General features: G+C 35.1%; 2 protein-coding genes and 2 non-coding genes across 5 annotated transcripts in view; 3 read left to right on the top strand and 1 right to left on the bottom strand.

Moving 5' to 3' along the window:
- Nucleotides 1-19,361, top strand: part of LOC142350401 (intermembrane lipid transfer protein VPS13A-like) — a 229,852-nt gene that overhangs the window by 197,545 nt on the left and 12,946 nt on the right. Inside the window, exons 42-44 of the mRNA XM_075402248.1 lie at nt 302-514; nt 9,301-9,414; nt 9,803-9,964. Of these exons, the coding sequence (XP_075258363.1) occupies nt 302-514; nt 9,301-9,414; nt 9,803-9,964 (489 nt within the window). The remainder of the gene's footprint in view (nt 1-301; nt 515-9,300; nt 9,415-9,802; nt 9,965-19,361) is intronic.
- The window catches only part of LOC142350883 (polyribonucleotide 5'-hydroxyl-kinase Clp1-like), a 438,433-nt gene that overhangs the window by 14,144 nt on the left and 404,928 nt on the right, over nt 1-19,361 (top strand). The window lies entirely within an intron of this gene.
- On the bottom strand, nt 173-245 carry Trnav-cac (transfer RNA valine (anticodon CAC)). The gene has a single exon. It is a non-coding gene; the product is annotated as a tRNA-Val (tRNA).
- On the top strand, nt 10,138-10,211 carry Trnan-guu (transfer RNA asparagine (anticodon GUU)). The gene has a single exon. It is a non-coding gene; the product is annotated as a tRNA-Asn (tRNA).

The following is a 19,361-nucleotide window of genomic DNA, read 5'->3' on the forward strand; positions in this document are numbered from 1 at the left end:
ATTTTGGAGCGCATATTGAGTATATCGTTGAAATGATCTGCATCATTCTTTTATTTCCTCGCAACTGAGACGGTGGAATAATATAAATAACATCATATAATTTGTAATTGGGAATTATAAATGGCTTAGTGAACAGAATATAAATAATCAGTTAAATCAAACAAAAAGTAATTGTCACCACGCGGGCTCGAACCGCGGACCTTGTGCGTGTGAGGCACACGTGATAACCACTACACCATGGTGACTTGAAATTCCAGCTACGTGCTGTGGTTGGTCTCTGTAAGGTATGCTTGTATTGCAGATGCTACTCAGCTTGTCACTTGCACGTGGAGAGAATGAAACAGCGTTGCTGCCTATCGACAATTCATTCATAGATGGAATTACACAAACTCTGGGCGTCGTTTTAACAGAACAACACGACACATGTATCAAATTGTCATATTTTGAGAGGAAGAACAGATTTATGACCGTTAAACAGTTAATGAACCAAGCACAGAAGTTTTACACAAATCAGGTTAGTCTGATTGCCGTAGAAATAATGTCGAATATTGCTAACGGAGGCAAAACCATTACAAAGGTTAGGCACATCTCTCAAAAAGGATCCCCCCCCCCCTCACCTTGTACCTAGTAGAGAATCGCCACCCCTTTTGTGCTATACTTTACCACAATATTAGTTGGCCTACAGTTTAGATAGCCGAATATCAGTTTAAGCGCAATTGCAGACTTGCAGACCGCTGTTAACGGCCATGCCTCTCACGCGCTGTGGGATGTAATCCGGAAATCGCGGGTCGGTTATCGCGGCGAAGCCAGTCGGAAATTTCTTTCGCTTTGTATTCCGGTTCGGCTAATTGCCCTAGCATGGCGCATTTTATTCTATCCAGTTTAACACATTATGAGCATACACGGAAAGTTATTAGTATCGTCTCTGATTGGTTAATAAATAGCTCGCTTAAATTCTATTCAAGAATAACCACCCCTTTTGCAAAGGGGGGGGGGGCAATTGTTGAAAAGATCCCTCAAAAATTTTAGACCAATGATAATTCAATTGATTTAGAGGTAAATAGATATCCATCATATTCAACTCAAGATTTTTCTGTTTCTTTGTTCAAGGTTAGATTTTATCACGGACGAAGTCTTGTTTAATAGAATTTTTCGTATAAAATAATAAGAATAAATTGTTTCCATCAGTCATTAAGTAGCTTCAAAATTACCTGTACAAATACAATCACATATTTGACTGTGGGAGAGCACTATTGGGCCGATGGCCCGTTCTCAAGTGTCTCATTGAGTTTATCTGGATGAAAGTGATCCAAAATGAAAAAAAAAGAGGAAGCATTGTTTTTCAAGGTACCACTAAACGTAGCAGTAAAAACATTATTCTGATTTTGGATCGCCTTTGAGTAGTGATATTAAAACTCTTACAACAGTCTGACTATGTCCTCATTACCCAAAGTATAATTATCTAGAAATTGATGACAGAAATTATTTGTTTCGTTATTGGACATGTTTTCAATCTTTTCGATTATTTCATCATCGTAACCTAGAAGCATTCTTAAGACCCGACTTATCCTAACAATTATTGAAAAACTGTGAAATAGATTTTTACCTAGAGTTATTTTGTTTTTAATCAACCGCTTGCTTTTTTAAGGCAGTTTTGCATTGATAAACTCTTTGAAATTAGTGAAATATTACGTTGTCCCCTTATGTTTTTTAGTGTTGGCTTAAGTACCTCATAGGCATGTAACTCTGAGGCTAAATAGATCCTATGTTTTACTCTTTCTTCGTAAGTGCTTTCAAACTTTTTTCGATGAAAAATTAGCCGCACGATACGTTTGACAACTTTGTCTATTTCCCTAATTGTTGTGATTGTTGTTCACCCGTATATCAAGACTCCGTATTGTACTATTGGTTTTATGTATGTTCTAAATGCTTTTATCATCTGTGATTCTCCCAAAACTTTTCTCAGTTTTTAAAAGATAGAACAATTCGACAAAAGTTTTGTGACCACATGCTTTGAGAAACGTAGTTCATTATCTATCGTGATGCCCAGGTATTTGAAACTGTTTTTCTTCAATTTTAGTGTTTTTTATGAATGTTTTCGACACAACATTTTTTTTATTTTTCTTTACAAAAAGCATGCTTTTTGTTTTTTCGTTGTTCAGCGTTAGTGTATTTTTTATGAGCCAATCATTGACGTTATCTAGTGCTTTGTCGTAATCATCGTCAATTTTCGATGCAGAACTTCTGCTCTTCACAACAGTGTCATCGGCGTATAAAATAACATTCGATTTTTTCTGGGACAAACTCTAGTCATTCATGTAGATAATAAACAAAAGAGGGCCGAGAATTGAACCCTGTGGCACGCCTAGTTCTATGAGCTTCAGTCTGGACTTTTTTCTCCAATTAAAGTATATTGCATTCGATTGGACAAATATGATTTTAAAATGGTCTGTATTGGACCACGTAGACCATATCTATAGCATTTTTGCAGTAGAATGTTGTGATCGACAGTATCGAAAGCTTTCTTTGGGTCTAGAAAGGTGCATTTGGTTTTTTCGCTGTTGTTGTGGAGATTTGATCTTATTTCCTCTATTAAGGTTGCAATGGCATCAACTGTGCTCTTCCCGTGCCTGAAGCCAAATTGTGAATCTGAGAGAATTTCAAAAACGTTTAGATAGTTTTTTTAAATTCGATCAAATATAATCCGCTCAAAGACTTTCCCTATAATTGGTAGCAACGAAATGGGCCTGAAATTTGATGGGTCATCTTTATTTCCATTTTTGAAGAACGGTATAACTTTTGCAATTTTCGAACTCTCTGGATATTGTCCAAGTTCTATGCATCTGTTAAACGTTAGTTGTAAAGGAGCTGTTAAGCAGTCCGAAAATTTTTAAATGAAAAAATAGTTCAATTTATAGCAATCAAGGCTAAATTTGTTTTTACAGTTGGTGATAGCGTACTTTACGTAATTTTCAGATATCGATTTTAGAAACATACTTTGACTCTGGTTTTCTATTGTAAGGGCACTTCCTGTTAAAAATTCCGCATTTAATTTTTTCCCAATGTTTGAGAAGAACTCGTTGAATTCTTCTACTTTATTTTGTGAGCAAAAAATTTCAGAGGAATCTGAATTGCCGGTTAAAGAACTATAAAGCTGAAAAAAAGTTTTTGTTTTTTACTGAATCAGTTTTAAGTAGATTTTGATAAAAAGTTTGTTTTTTAGATTTAATGAGCGATTTAAGGTTTTTACAAGTTTTTTGAAAATTTTCGTTGATTTGTGGACTTCCAGTTGCATCTGCCAGTTTCTTAAGACTACGTTTTTTCGTCGCTAAGTTTTTAACCTCATTGTCAATCCAATTTTTGTTGTTTTTTCTTTTACGATGTTTTTCAGGGAGGTGTTTGTTTAATGCTTCAGTTAGCATTTCGTGAATTTCTTTGAAGGCGTTGTCTATTGTTAGAGTTCTAAACTGCTTTTGTGGACCTCAAATTGATATCTGAGATCCTTTTCGAGTTTTTATCTGATAGTTGGATTATCTAGGTTATGCCAATTGCATATTAGAGCCTTAAGATACTTTTCTGGACTGCCATCGAGGTCAAAGGAACCTTCTACCGTGTGATGATCTGTTATACAGGTTGATGTAACTTTTGTTTCTATCAGAAAGTTAGAAAATATTGCGTCAATGAGCGTACCTCTGCCATTTGATACCCTCGTTGGCTCATTATTGTTTGATATTCTGTGACCGTTTCCGGCTTAAAGGTTTTTTAAACTTTAGGTTTTTTTGCTGTTTATTAAAAAATTAACATTAAAATTCCCACAAAGTACGTGTTTTGTTTCTGGGTCAATCATTAGGCTGTCGAGATATCTTTCAACCGTCAAGAAATTGGCTTCATTAGTGCAATTTGGTGGCATGTAAATACATGAGAACCAGATTTGTTCTTTTATGGTTTTGATGGCGACTGTTAGTAGTTGAACGGAATTCGTTTCTAATTTTTTAACTATCTGACAATTTATGTTATTTTTTAAGAAGAATGCAACACCTCTTCCTCTTTTTTTACGATTGCTGGATATAATTGTTTGATATCCATTCAAAGAAAAACAGTTATTGTTGTAGCTAGGATTTAACCAAGTCTCAGCAAGGCAAACTACTTCGGGTTTCTGAGACATGCTATTAATGTAAACTTCCAACTCGTCTAGGTTCTTAGATACGGATCGAATGTTTTGAAGAACAAATTGGAACTTTCTTGGATGACAGATTCTTTTATTTGTCATTGTTGACGTAGAAACACTTTTCGTTATCAATTCCCTGCCGTTGCAGTCTGGTTTTTTTCTTCTGGCATAAAACTAACAACTATTTTGATATAAGTGCTTAATTGTTTTTTTTATTTGTTGCTTGCAGAAATCACCAACAACAAATCAAAACGTTCTGTTTCTTTGGTCTCCTGCGCCCTGTCTGCATGGTTGCGTAAATCACAACCGACAGGCCGCCGCATGCGGAAATCACAAGCAGAGTGCTGAAACAATTTTTAAAGACTTTTAGTTGATTTTGAGGTCATCTTATACATATATAAGCTGACTTCATGGAGTTTAAACAAAACTTAAGAAATGAGCTAAAAACAGTTTTAATAATAGGATCAAAAAGTTACGCACCTAAGGCTGACGAAAGTTTCTACCCTAAATCTTAAGTTGTGCTCATATTATACACATTAAAGAAACCAAACAAAATTAATTGATTTATGTTTTAGCTTGTTATTACAGTTATTGTGTTCGTGAGATGTCATTTGTTCTACTCCTTTTGAATATTAAGTCGTTTGTGTGCAGGAGATTTGATAGCGTCGTCGGTAGAAGATAATTCGAACTGGTTTTTGGTTTTATAACATTGATTGAGTCCAAGTCTTCTATCTCGTTAAGTTTAACGAATTTTGCTTTTTCTCTACCCTTTTCAACTAAAACCGAGACTGCGCAATTGTGTGTTGCAGTGTTGCAATTCTGAGTCGTTTATTTGCTTCATTTTTGATCTGAGCTTCATATTGTGGAAGGGGCTCGTTTAGATAGATGAATTTGTTGTTTATCCTGTTTTTTGTTTTTCTGAGTCGTTTTCTTTTTTCATAGACACTTTGATTGTCGGCAAAATAAATAAATTTGCAAATTACTGTTGGCAGTTGAAACTCGTTTCCAGAATTGGGAATAATGTGACACGCTTTGATACTGTCCTCAGTAATTTCGACCCCCAAGAATTTCCCAAAAAATTTCAAAGTTTCGTGTGTTACATTAAAAACTTGTCGAGCATCGAAGGGCGGATTAACGATTAGCAACGAGTCCTTGCGCGTGTATCTCTCTTGCGCTCTTAGACGATCATTAATGTTTTTTTGCTTTGCCTTTAATTCCCTAATTTCTTCGTCTTGTATGTTATTTTTTGCTTTCAAGAGCTCGATTTCTTTTTTCAATACACTTACTTCTGTGTCTTGAATAGTACTCACGACAACCTCTGGAGCTATGGGTGTTGACGTTGATGTGGCCTCCATCTCCATTGCCGTGTGATAACAATAGAAAAAAAAATTAATGAATTAAACAATTAAACAGCAAATTGAATCAAAGACAACACTCAAATTGGAATCTTGTGCGATAAGACTGCAACAGCAAAGAAAAATTGTTCTTTTCAAGCAAACATTTAGAGTTTTAAAGTTTTCTCACAACGTTTCACTTAAGGTCAACCGACTGTTCTTCAGCTTTAAGCTATAGCGCAATGACGAAATGCCAATTACTCCATCAAGGTGAAATGTTGAACTATTCGGATGAACAACTAACTAGAGAAACCAACCTGGGTAATCCATTAAACCAAACACGCATTTGTCAAGACGATTTCTTTCGGGGCTTGTTAAAAAGTTTATATGAGAAGGAAGAAATGTCCTTTTGATCAAATGAAATGAACTATGCCCGTACTGAACGCCAAGTCAATATCAGTACTGGGCAAGTCTAATTCCAAGTCTAGATGTCAGTAATGATTCAGAGCTATGATCATAACACATTTAAGACTTGTCAGACTTGGCCAAGACTTGGCAAGTCTTAATACATGTGCGAAAATGAAGTTCGGTACGGGGATGGAACCCACGCTCGCCTTCTCTCCAGATGTTTGTCCTCCTTACTGCGCCACCGGGATTGTTGGAAGTTTGTCTTTTGCGCCGTTCTAATACGCTTGAAAGAAGCACATTTCAAGCGAGAAAGCGGGCAAATTATATTACATGGAAGACTGCATTTACAATTGCCCACTACTGATTAACACTTGGAGTTCAGTACGGGTGGTCCCATGTTACTCACTAGTTCATTTGCAAATATTTTGAAACCTTTTTGCAAAACCTTTTATTTGCACTGTAATGAAAATCGAAACATTAACTGGCTTCTAACTCTTAAAATTACTTCATCTCCGTTGTTTTGAAATGCATGACTTATTGTACCTTATTGCTTTGAAAGAAGGTCAATTTGACGTCGAACTCTCGAACATAGAATGCGTTCAAGAAAGTACTACCCGTCAACATAGTCGAGGAGAACTACACATAAGCCAAAATCGACTAGTAAGGACTGACAAAAGTTGTTCCACCCAACAAAAATTCTGCACAACCTAGTGCTTTAAGTGTTCAAAACACGGAAAATACTTGTGTAAAAATACAAACATGTTTGTGTCGAGAATTTTTTGTCATTGTTTCTGTAATCGCTACACAGAGGAAAACAAATTTACCTAGCGCATTATATGCAAATGTGAAAACTGTAACAACAATCAGAAACTAACAAACTTGAACAACTGAATGGGTGCTAAACCCCGAAAAACGAACATCAAATCTTATTCTACAACTACTAATAAAAATTGAAAGTCATTTTCAAAATCGTACTCAGCAGGAAATTTTTTTAAGATCGATTTTGAAAACTTCTTTCAAAATTCATTACGATTCAAATAAAACACTTTACATGTTAAATGTTATTATTTACTCCCAAACGAGGTTTGTAGCAATTATAGTAGTCCCGTGGTTTTTGAATGGAACTTTACGCTCGACCAATTTTTCGTCTGACCCATTTGACTTTTTGTCCAGTTTTTGGCTTTTTGAACGATTTCTTGAACTAAATGCTCAAATTTGTTAACATTGATTACATTTGTCCTTGAATACGAGTGGAGAAATTGATGATCGTTTCGTCACAGCTCTCCATAACTTACGTACTGACTTTTCACCGTGGGCATCATTAAAATAAAGTTAAATTTTAGACGCGGAATGGTCACTATTGTCCACAAATGCCAAATAAAACCTCAAAATTAAAAAGGTGCACTATTTTCACCATTATTTTGCTGAGGAATGAATATCACATGATTGTTATTGCCATTAAGAAGTTGTCAAACTCTGAGGCGAGACCGAGTTGTTTAATAAGGTCGAGTGGGCAATAACAACCGTGTGGTAATTTTTTAAATAACTATCGTTGCGATCTTAATTTTCATAACTTGCGCCCCGCTGCATATTATTAGACTGTCTTTTTTGCTTCTCTTTTGTACTATTCATATAGCAGTTGTAACGGAAAAACGTCATAGGCCAATGATGAATTATTAATTGCTCTCGGACAGAATTTCAAGCAATTACTGTAAACATGTTGGTCTTTTTATGCAAAATTTTTGCATGACAGGTTTTGCGCTTTTGCATTAGAACGTTCTTTGACATCTTGAGTTGATTTTTCACATTTCATTTCTTCTTTTTTGAGTGATTTATGTTGCTCTCGTTCTGAAATCAAGTTCCCTGATAAAAGCGACTGTGAGCGAGTTGAAAGCAAAGCTATTTAAGATGAGTGGTCAGGATTTCAGACCGCCAACCTTTTGGTCAATGATTCCAGCACCATCGGGGAATTTTTTTGCGCTCATGTCATTTCTAAGCTACACCCTTATAAATTAAATTTTCCACGCTTGTTTCGAGAGTTGGAGAGCATTTCATCCGACGTTAGTCGATAGGTCTAGCTTTTGTTTTGTATTAACTTTTTAACTTGTTCTCTAGTTTTTTTAAATTACTTTTTAGTGACGTTTTCCGTTTTTACATAAGTGACGAGGTTCACGTGTGGATCTTGACGTACCTCACTCAGTGTTTCAATTGAATGATTTTTAAATTCTTTCATTCCTTTTAATACGCGATGTAGTGAATACGGTCAAAGTGAAAAGAGCAAAATCAATGGAACCGAACGTAAAAGTCCCTGTCGTAAAGTAATATTGTATTAGATTATGTAAGTTCATTAGAGCGATTGCTAGCTGGCATTAGTGATAACCCTTATAGCCTTTTTTGGAAGCTGATTTAAATTTAATGTGAGAATATGACTGAATACGCATAAAAATTAGATTACGTTTTGTCGCTTAGACACAAATTATATGTCAATTTTTACAATGACATTCTTTTCTCTTTTTCTGTTTCAATCCCGATGTACGTTTTTCAGACAGTTTCCGGGCTAGCTTCATATTTGGAAACAGTTGATCATGATATGCATTTAAACTGCTGTCATGCTTTAAAGTGAAATAAAACAAAAGATATAGTTTGAACTCTACCTCAGAAGTGAGCGCTTTACTCCGCAAAATTAATGGCTCATAGTCTTAGTACATTTGATTCTGCAAATAGAGGTTTCAACGGAATATTAACTCGCTAACTCCTTATTAAAAATCAAGCTGTGTTTTTTCACACAAAATCTAACAGTGGGCAAAAGAGTTTTCTACTCAATTGTTTGATATTTTTTTTAAAAATCTTACTCTAAATAATCTCAGATTTAAAAATCATTTGAATCACTCTCCAAATGATTTATTACCCACTTAAGACTGCTCCCTCGCACTTCGAAGAATTTTTAAAAGAAAGGAGACTTATTTAATAAATGCAGATTCTTGGCGGCTTCTTGAGTGTGATGAGGAGAGGAAAGTTGAACTTCTTGATGCGCTTTAGATAATTTTCAGAATCTTCTTGGATCATTTCTGTATCTTTGTTGTCTATACACCATAGCATGCCAGTTTAGTAAGCAGTTTTGTTCGACAGTCTGTGGTCTGTATTTTTATTTTTCTGTCTATATCGGGCTTTGTTGACGTTTTGTACAGATCATAGAGCGCACTGGATTACACAGAGGGCACTGGGACTTTTTGCATTGTTTATTCATCAAAAAGATTGCGTTCTCAAATCTTCTTGGGTGCCAATTGATGTCAGAACAAACAACCCAAAATTATTTTATTGGCAATGTATCGTATCGACTATTAATATCTCAGACAGCTCTAGACGCGTTAACAATGTGTGTATTTCTAGGTTGTGCGGCAGTTCTATTACTTCTTTGCCAATTTGGATGCTCTTGGGAATCCACAAAAGCTGTTTCTGGGAATCAAAGAGGGAGGAACTGACCTCTTCTATGAACCCTATCAGGTGATTATTCGAAAAATGCGTCTCGTAATCATGTTCTATTGCTCTCAAATGAAGTATTATTTTAATTTTGATTTTTTTTCGTCTGAACTATTTGAATATTTCATATCAAGAAGCGTATAATATGGTAAATCGCAAGGGCCGAGAACTTCTTTTAGAGCTTTAAGCGAGTCTTGGAAGTGGGTGATATGCCTTAGAAGACATAATTTCTTTTGTTCAATTTTTGGAGCTATAGATTTAGCCTACCGTTTATATTACTATGCTAGCCTCCTTCAACGGTCCGTGACTTCTGTCAGCTACCCACGCCAACAAATTTTATATACCCACTAACCACGTGGCTGGGGGAGCTATGATGAGAAACACTTCAATTTAATTTTTCGTTTTGATTTAGGGCGCAATCCTAGGCCCGGCAGAGTTCGTGGAGGGTCTTGGGATTGGGGTGAAGAGTCTGGGGAGCCATGCGATTGGAGGAGTGTTCGGAGTTGCGTCGAGTGTGACTGCCTCTGCTGGACAGGCTATCGCTTTCCTGTCATTCGACGAAAAACACAAACAGGTAAGTATATCAACTTGAACAGATCAGCTTTCAATTAGCTGCCTCTATTGGCGTGAATGTATATTAGTGGGGGCATGGTTCATCAGTCGGAAACATTCAGTGCACCTTCATGAGAGTCCAACATTGCACCTTTCAGTTTAAGAATTTGCATGAACTGATGAAAGTCTTCGACAGCTCTTGTGGCGCAATCGGCTAGCGCGTTCGGCTGTTAACCGAAAGGTTGGTGGTTCGAGCCCACCCAGGAGCGTGAAAATTTAGTTCTGAGTTTTCAGATGTCTGGATTTTTTTATCGACCAAATTCTAAACCGAATTCTAAATTCAAGCCTTCAAGTTATACTTCCAAAATGCTTTGGGACTTTTGCGGTTATCCCCGAAATCAACAATGAAATCGCATTGCAGCTTTTTTTACAATCTAATTTTGAATTTCTCTTACTATATAATGAACATTCCAACGCTAAATTGTATCAATACATAGGTGTAAAGAAGCTATCTAATGGTTCCAACTGATAACTGAAGCACAAATCGAGATGGTTAATGATCAAAATACGCTGGGACAAAAAAAACTAAATAGGTGTCAATCGAACCTCGCTTAATGGACCGTTAGCTAAGAGTGATTACCAATGGGCTATAAGTAATGTTTTTCCACCTAAAATGGGTTTTTTGACCACAGGAGATCCTGTATGTTTGTGTGTATGTGCGTTCTCGAGTGTGTTTTTTTGTGATGTGTTTTTATGTGTTGTTTTTTTTGTGCGTGTGTGCTTGGGTTCTCGACAAATATTATTTTAGCGCTCTCATTTGACATGGAAAAGTAGAAAAAATGGCGAACAGATCAAAAACGACAGCGCACCGATACCTTCCAAATCCTTTGTATTGTAATTGTGCGCTCTTTTTTGATCTATTCACACTTTTTTCGACTATTTTATTGCAATGATAAGTCAAATTACAGTGGTTATTTTAATCATGCTGAAGAAGTAAAAGGAGGGAAAAACAAGTAGTTTTGAAACTTGATTTTGTTTCAATTTATTTTTTAGTGGAGTTGGAGTGAGAGATTGTTGTTTGAAGAATTGTTGGGTTTTTGAAAGCATTTTTTTTCACGTGCTGCAATTTAATTCTATTTTTGCTGCTTTTTTGTTTTCTCAACAAATGGTTTCAAAAGGTCATACTTGTGTTCTTATAATGCATAATATTATTTATGAGTTCATCAAAGGTCAGTTAATTGTTTATTTGTAGACACTGTTTGTTTATATAAAATATCAGTGATTTGTTAGTTTTTTCCCATTTTTGTGGTCCTGTTTCTTATTGTCACTAATAACTGGTCTCATTGAAACATTAATGAGGTAATAAAAGCTATGTAATAGTTTCAACTGATATCTGAAGATTCTAACTACTTCGTCACAACTTGTCAAAAATATCAATGATGTTTTGAGTTTTGCCCAGTTTTGTAGTTCTTTCGATTTTTTTTATCCCTAAGCCGCCCTAATAACAGTTGCCATTGTTTGCTCATTTAGTTTCTAATGATATGATTTCTTATTATTTTTCATGTCCTTGACACTATTCGTTTTCAAAAAATAGTTTTGAGTTTTCGCCTAATTTGATCGTTCGTTTAAGTTCTCTAATATCTTAGTCCCCTTAATGAAGAACATCATCGGTTTTTATTGAATTATAAATAAATCTATTTAAAGGCTTGTTCATAAGGGTGATTTTTATAACTTTCATACTTTTGCTTTTCATAATCTTTGATTTTTTAGTATTGTCCGTTTTTTGCTGCTTTGTTTTGTGGTCTTTTTGCTTAGTCTAAAATAAAAGTTCTTCTCGGCCTTTTAGTGTGGCGTATTTTTCGTTAAGGATTGGCTTCATCTTTAGCTCTCGTTTTCCTTGACTTGGATACTTGGGCTTTTATGAATGCTTTTCTTGCATATTTTTGAGTTTTGCCGTTATTCTTTATAACCCTTTTTTGATCTAATCGAAATGCTAATAGCTGTATTATGAATTATCTTGCTCTTTTTTTATGCTGTGAGTAAGGCTTTAAGCATGTAATTTTTGTTTTTTCTTACTTTGACGCCACTAATTAAAAATAAAACATTATTAATTGCTCAAAAGTTTTTAATTGCTTTAAGATTTTTTTAAGTTGTTTGCCTATAAAGGTTCATCTGCTTTGCTGACTGTCATAGTTTGATGTTGCAGGCAAAATAGTGACTGTTGAGTCTGAAGTTTTGTCAGTTCGTTTGGTGGTATCTCAGGACTTATCCTCCTATGCTTTGTTAATTCGCTTTAGCTTTCGATCACGTTTTCCATTTGACACGATTTTCACTTCACGTTTGACTCCTGACTTTTCTTACACACTGTTTCAATAGAATGGGTTTACGATTGCATTGCCCTCTTATTCGGCTACTTGTATGGTAGAACCGTTTTTATGGTGAATGGCAAAAAAATCAATCTTGTACAGTGCTGATAGCACTTGGTCCAAAAAGTGGCCACATTCAGCTCATTAATCTTAATGCACTGCAGTTTAAAATTTCACTAGATCGAATACTGGTTTTGAGACTGCATTTTTTTCCATCACGATAGGCTTAGCATACAAAATTTTAATAAATTGAAGTCTTTTGACACCAATAGCCAGCAGGGTTTTTATCTTCCACTTTTTAGAACGTATTCTAAATCAAATTGAAAGTCAATTCTAATATAAGTACTTGCCAAAGTTGTTGCTTGCAGCTTTGGCTAGATTTTGTTTTAGGATTGATTTGGGATTCATTCGCATAAAAAACTGCTGATCTCAATCGATATTGCCATCAAATTGAAATTGTGTTATATTTTCAATTTTTGTGGAAAAGTTTCTTCTGTGCTTGCTAGCTGTTTTTAGTCATTGGATACTTTCAGTTTGTGCCCCAGCTTAGTGGGTGCATATTATATGTGACACCCGTTCACACATGCTGTATTTTTTCATTAATGACCAATTATGTAATGTAACGCGCTGTGTAACTGGGGGTTGCATAAACTCCTGGGGGATACACAAACGAAAAAGATCCGAATTTTTATACAGAACGAGGTTATCTGCTATTTTTTGGTTATTTATAATCTACTTATTTGATTTTTTGTCGGATTGATTTGAATTCAATGCGAGTGATTTTTCCTGATTAGTTCAATAATTTTTCGACAATCTACTTTACTCATTTAAAATAACTTATTGTGTTCTAATCAACGTCAGCTAACTGGAAGTCAAATCCAAAGCGCGCCAAAATCTTTTCGCTCCTCTATCTAAGTTATTTAAACGGCTTTCAACTGGTCTCAAACGGGTTTTGAAGCAATTATTGTTTGTAGATTGTTTCTGAGAAGAATTTGGATTATTCGGTGACGTCAAAATTTTAGCGTTTCATAAAGTTTTGCCACCTTCCGCTGCAATGTGTGTGTTGATATGCAGCTCTGTAATATGTGTCAAAAAGGATTTTGCGCTGGTGGAGAGAGGTTGCAACTGTTACGTGCACCCAATAATCTGGGGAAGGGTATATAAGAGAATGATCATTTTCGAAGCAGTTAACTGGTGTCATGTTTCTACACGACCACTAGTCATAAAAGGTAAGGTAAGGTAAGGTTTCTACACGACCACTAGTAGTAAGGTGTCTTACTGGGCACGCAACGGGGGGGGGGACATTTGGGTGTTACTGTGTTCGCAACGGGGGGGGGGGACACGAAAAATTTTTTCGAAAAGTTGATAGTTTTTGGCGTTTTGGCAAGAGCGGTGGAAAACGCCAAAAACTATCACCTTTTCGAAAAATTTTTTCGTGTCCCCCCCGTTGCGAACACAGTAACACCCAAATGTCCCCCCCCCCGTTGCGTGCCCAGTAAGACACATTTTTGGCAAATTTCTGAATTTTTTGACGTTTTTGGTAGGTTTGGTTTGTTTTATATGTTAGTCGTGAAAAAGCACTGCTGTTCCAGTGGTTGTCATTTTGTAATCAGCCCAGGTGAGCCTCATCAGTAAAAAAATTTTTTTGAAAAAAAAATTGAAAAAAAAAATGAAAAATTCAAAGTTTTAAAATTGCATAAATTGTATTTTGCGCTGGGTTTCAGGTCTCAAAGACGATTTTTTGTTGTCCTCATCTCACCTGGTGGGCCTAATCATTGAAAAAAAAACTGAAAAATTTTGGGAAAATTCAAAAATTTTCAAGTACTAAAATTGTGTGAAATGAATTTTTTGCTGGGTTTCAGGTCTCAAAGGCGATTTTTTGTTGACCTCATCTCACCTGGTGGGCCTAATCATTGAAAAAAAAAACTTTGAAAAATTTTCGGAAAATTCAAAAATTTTGAAGTACTAAAATTGTGTGAAATGAATTTTGCGCTGGGTTTCAGGTCTCAAAGGCGATTTTTTGCTGACCTCATCTCACCTGGTGGGCCTAATCATTGAAAAAAAAACTTTGAAAAATTTCGGGAAAATTCAAAAATTTTGAAGTATTAAAATTGTGTGAAACACAATTTGCGCTGGGTTGCAGGTGTTAATGTTAATATTTTGCGGACATCATTTTACCTGGTACTAAGATTATATCAAATGTTTTATAACCAAAAACTGTCATCAATAGGTTGTTGACTGTTTGTAGTATTCTTTATGTCTGTTACTATCAGTCAGTACTCTCAAATACTCTTATAACCCTTTATTTGATGATGCATGAGAATAAAATATAGTAATAGGCAAGGAGGTGAGTGGTTGTTGCTATGCATGTGTTGTTGTTAGAACTCTCTGTGTCATCAATCTATTTTTAGAATATAATGTATACTATGACTAACTACTATAGTCACTGCCGAAGGTCATTATACACGAGTAGTTAACGTATTCCATTGTGATTGGGAGACCGATCGACCGAGAGTGTCTATGATTTATTTTTGAATAAGTTTACATGTTCAACTGTCTGCATTGGGTGGTTTTGTTATTACAGTTTAACACAGTACTTGTATAGCAATAGAGCAAAATTATAAGAATTTGTTTGAGTTTCAGTTTGAGTTTGAGTTTGATTTGTAAACAAACTATGCCAGCGGTTGACGATTGTTCCTTCTTTTTTACTTTTTCTCATGACAGTAGCGGTACAGAAAGACGTTTTGTAGCTGTCAGTGTAAACACTTGTTTTTATACTTTAAAAAATAGAAACATTAAGGAAGTAAATAATCTGCTTATGTCTTGCGCTTGAACTAACAGATTTAAATTTAATTGGATAAAAACTTCCGGGAAAACATATTGTACTAACAAACTTCCAAGAGTCCTGCCAGGAAAACATATTGAATTTGTCATTATGAAAGTGTTTTTTTTTCAGAACATACTTTTAGCCATCAAATGAGAGAACACTAGAGACGAACAAACAATTAAAACATCAACAAAACAACGAACAATGTTTTATTGTATTATTAGTAGTTTATCAAGGTTGAGCAAATGCAATTCAAAAGATTATAACTGTTTGAGGTTTTAGGAGACTAGTTTAGAGTTTACGTTTTTTTGGAGCAAGACAAGAACTGACAGGCGGCGTTTCAAGACTGTTGGTTGCCACGAGCCTACTACATTCGGGTGTTTTGATTAAACTTGTTGAAATTGTTGTAGATGTTATCGAGTTTTCTAAGTTCTTGGTTGTTGAATCTGGAGTTTCAGTAATAGCTGGAATTTTCCAAAAGTTTTCAATGAGCTCCAAATCCTGCCAATATTCTTCCTGATTTTCGTAGATAGGTACTTCTTGAACATCGTAATCATAGAGAATTCTTCTAATATCATCTCCCAGAACGTTTGAGTCAAATATAAACTCACGAGTACAGCCCGCAACGAATTCCAGAGTATATTGAGCTCCCTTAAATGACGCTTTTTCACATCTGAAAGACTGAATGAAATCGAAGGCAATGCCATGTGTTTCACAGTTTTCCAGTCTTTGCCTTGATAAAAGATTTTTCTTTTAGTATAATTGCAATGGGAAACATTTTAAGATTTCAGTGATATCTTCGTCTGTTTACAATCGTATAAGTGGCCTTGAATAAATTGATGAAGACTGTAAAATATACCAAAAAAAAGACTGTTAGAAAAATCTAAGAAGAATATGGTAAATCTAATGAGTTAATTACTGTTGAAGTAATCTGATTAGTTGTTATCAACAAGAATTATCAAAGCTTAAACCTATATCAATACAATTTCCAACGATTGAGACAGAATATAAATATTTTACTTATGAATTATTGAATCTAAAGAATCTGGTTTAAGCGAAGAACTGAAAACTCATTTTGTGGGTGGTCTGCTACCGTAAATAGAAGTGTTTGTGTTCTACAAACATTTAATTATATGGACGAGAAGATATTTTCTTTAGTGTCTGCTGTTTTTATGCTACGTGTACTCAGCTTATCTAAAATAAAGACAGATTTGAAAGTATTCGTGTAATCCCAGCCAGTTCTTATCTTTCCGGAAAGCTATTTTAAGAATCAATATAGAACATTTTAAGTGGGTTGTTATTTTATTTACAATACCTTATGTTCAAACTGGTGCTATAAAACAGAAATAATAGACAAATTCTTTTTTGTTGTGTTTGACTTTCTAATGAAAGAGAGTTTGTATAAAAATGTCACTGTTTTACGAATGAACGAGGACAAACATGAAAAATGTTTTAATTACTTTTAACGCTTTCAACTGCAGCAGACAATTAGTTTTGTAATCTGTTCCTCTATGAATTAGATTGATTTAATTTTTTCATAGAGAAAATCAAAAGTGTCTATTTTTTTTCAGATTCAGTCGACTTCAATCTAACTCGGAATGCGTCTTGATAAACCAATAGTTTGTAGATATTGTTTGAAAAACATCCATGAGAAGTATTTGTTATTAGCCACAACATACCCAAACAATTCAGTTAGACTGAACTATTTCTTAGCAGCAAGTTAATACTTTAGTCAAAAGGAAAACTTTGATTATGATAATGCTTTGAAACTTCGACCTTACGGAGGACTTATTGGAATAGATAACTCTTCTTTAGATTCATACCTAAACAACTCCAAAATTCTACGATTACACGCAATTTTGCATGACGCTGGTGGTTTCATCCAGGAGCTCTACAATGAAGGACCCGGCTACTCGTACATGCTTCCCTGGAAGCTTAATAGTTGTTTCACTGGACATCTGACAGGAATTCTTTTTTGTTTGTATATTAAAGTTTTCCACTCAAAAATTTATGTTGTTGGAATGTTAAGCAGTAAAACAGTTGTGTTAGACCTTGAAGGTTTGCGTCACAGGAAAGAAAAATTTATTGTTAAAGAGTTTGGTATATGTACTGAAGATTACAACGATTGTGTTTTGTTTTCACCACCATCAAAATTTTCCGATTTGACAAATCCGCAGAAAACTTCAATCAGTTGGTTATCTAAAAACTTACATGGCTTAGATTGGAACTCTGAAAACTATCCTTACATTTATCTAACACAAATTGTCCAAAGCGTTCGCTTAAGAAACCCAAGAGCCGTTTACTACGCTAAAGGTTTTGAAAAGTCTCAACTTTTATCGGAGTTGCTCGATTGTCCAGTAATCGATTTAAATACTTACAGTGTCCTTAAATATCTTACAATTTTTTTACAGTTAACTGTGGGAATCATAGCTCAACACAACGTGGTATCTTCAACAATCATTGTGCACGGGAAAAAGCTTGTTTCTATTTTGACTGGTTGACAAATGAGAGAGGAATTGACGAAAGTGGAAGCACCCTTGTCAGCGAATTCGACTATTTGCGCCTTGATCACGAAGGAGGGGACACTGAACCTTTCAATTTGCAAAGGAGAAGCGATAAAAAGTGGTACTCAAATTCGTCAGAAAAAAGTTAGGGTGTTATCGACAGAGGAGGAAATTCGTTCGATTACACACTTGGTTTTTTACATCGAGCCTTTTATTCAGTGGAGAAAACAAAATGTCGGATTCTCAACGCAAAGTCTCGCCTCCGAAACTTCTGTTGATATCGAAACATCCAACTGGTAAAGAAGTTGATCAAAATGACAAAATGCTGCCTGAAGAAATTCAGGAACTCGTGAACACGGACAAAGTCAAAAAAATTGTGTACTATAAAAAAACTACAAGATTACCCGCATGTTTCATGGTGCACATGAATTAATTTTTGAGTGATTATAGTTGTTATGAACTGTTCTATGTAAAACATTAAAAAGTACAATAAAAATTCCTTTTATACACATTTTCTTTTGTGATGGAACAAGTAACAGTTGATCAAGTTGTGCAAGAAACTCTTTTCGAAAAGCAAAGTAGTGGAAAATCTACTTGGAAATTTTGTAACCAGATAACATTACCACGGTCGGAAGTTGTGTTTTTTGTTCAAATGTTTGTAATTTTGATGCTAATAGTTTTTTGCATTGTGAAATTGACTGTGCTTAAACCAACTTGTGAGGAAACATCAGTTTGGATTTCGATGTTGTCAAGTTTAGTTGGATATATCTTACCAAATCCTCGATTATGAACAAAATCATCCCTACCAGTGACAGAATCTTTATGGCCGTGGTAGGTCCGTCGGGTTGTGGTAAAACGAATTTAATTTTCAGAATATTAACAGGAAACACCTTTTATCCAAAGTTTAAAAATGTTATTTTTCTTTACCACGAAATACAACCAATATACTCACAAGTTGACCAGCATTCAAACATTGTTTTCAAAAAATTCACAAACTTGGAGTTTTTGCAAAATACTGAAAGTTGTTTGCTTATATTTGATGATTCTTGTGAGGAAATTTTTAATGACAAAGAGTTTGTCAAGCTGGCTACCGCAGGTCGACACAAGAACATTAATGTCATTTATGTGAAACACAATCTTTACCAGCAAAGTAAATGATCACGAACAACAGATTTGAATACAACTCATATCATTTTGTTCAAATCACCACGTGCCGTTCAGCAAGTCGAGTTTCTCGGTAAGCAACTGAATCTTACTCATTTTTTAAAAAATTGTTATGAAATTGCAACAAGAGAAACATTTGGACACTTATTGATTGACCTGGATCCAAAAACTTCGGACTGTCTACGATTTTGTTCAAACATTACAGAGCCTGGACCGTCGGCCTTCTACATACCTTCAGACAAAGCCGATATTACTCACATATCAAATGAACGAGAAAAAATTCTTTATACTGAAGCGAATGGTACTTTTATCTGATTCTGAGTTGAGGAAATTTCTCAGCACTTACGACGACAATATTGTATTGGTACTGTGTGAATGTTTTTACAACGTAATCAGAGGACATGTAAAAGTTCAGATTAACGATTTGGAGCAATATGAAAACGTGATCAAGACTATTCTTCGTAAAAACGTTTCAGTTGAAAAGAAAAGAGCCATACTACTCACAAAAACAGGTTTTGATTTAGTTCGGCTCGTTATTCATTTTTGCTACCAGTATTT

Source organism: Convolutriloba macropyga, chromosome 12 (assembly GCF_964194025.1).
Source record: "Convolutriloba macropyga chromosome 12, txConMacr16.3, whole genome shotgun sequence".
In the NCBI taxonomy this organism is placed as follows: Eukaryota; Metazoa; Xenacoelomorpha; order Acoela; family Convolutidae; genus Convolutriloba; species Convolutriloba macropyga.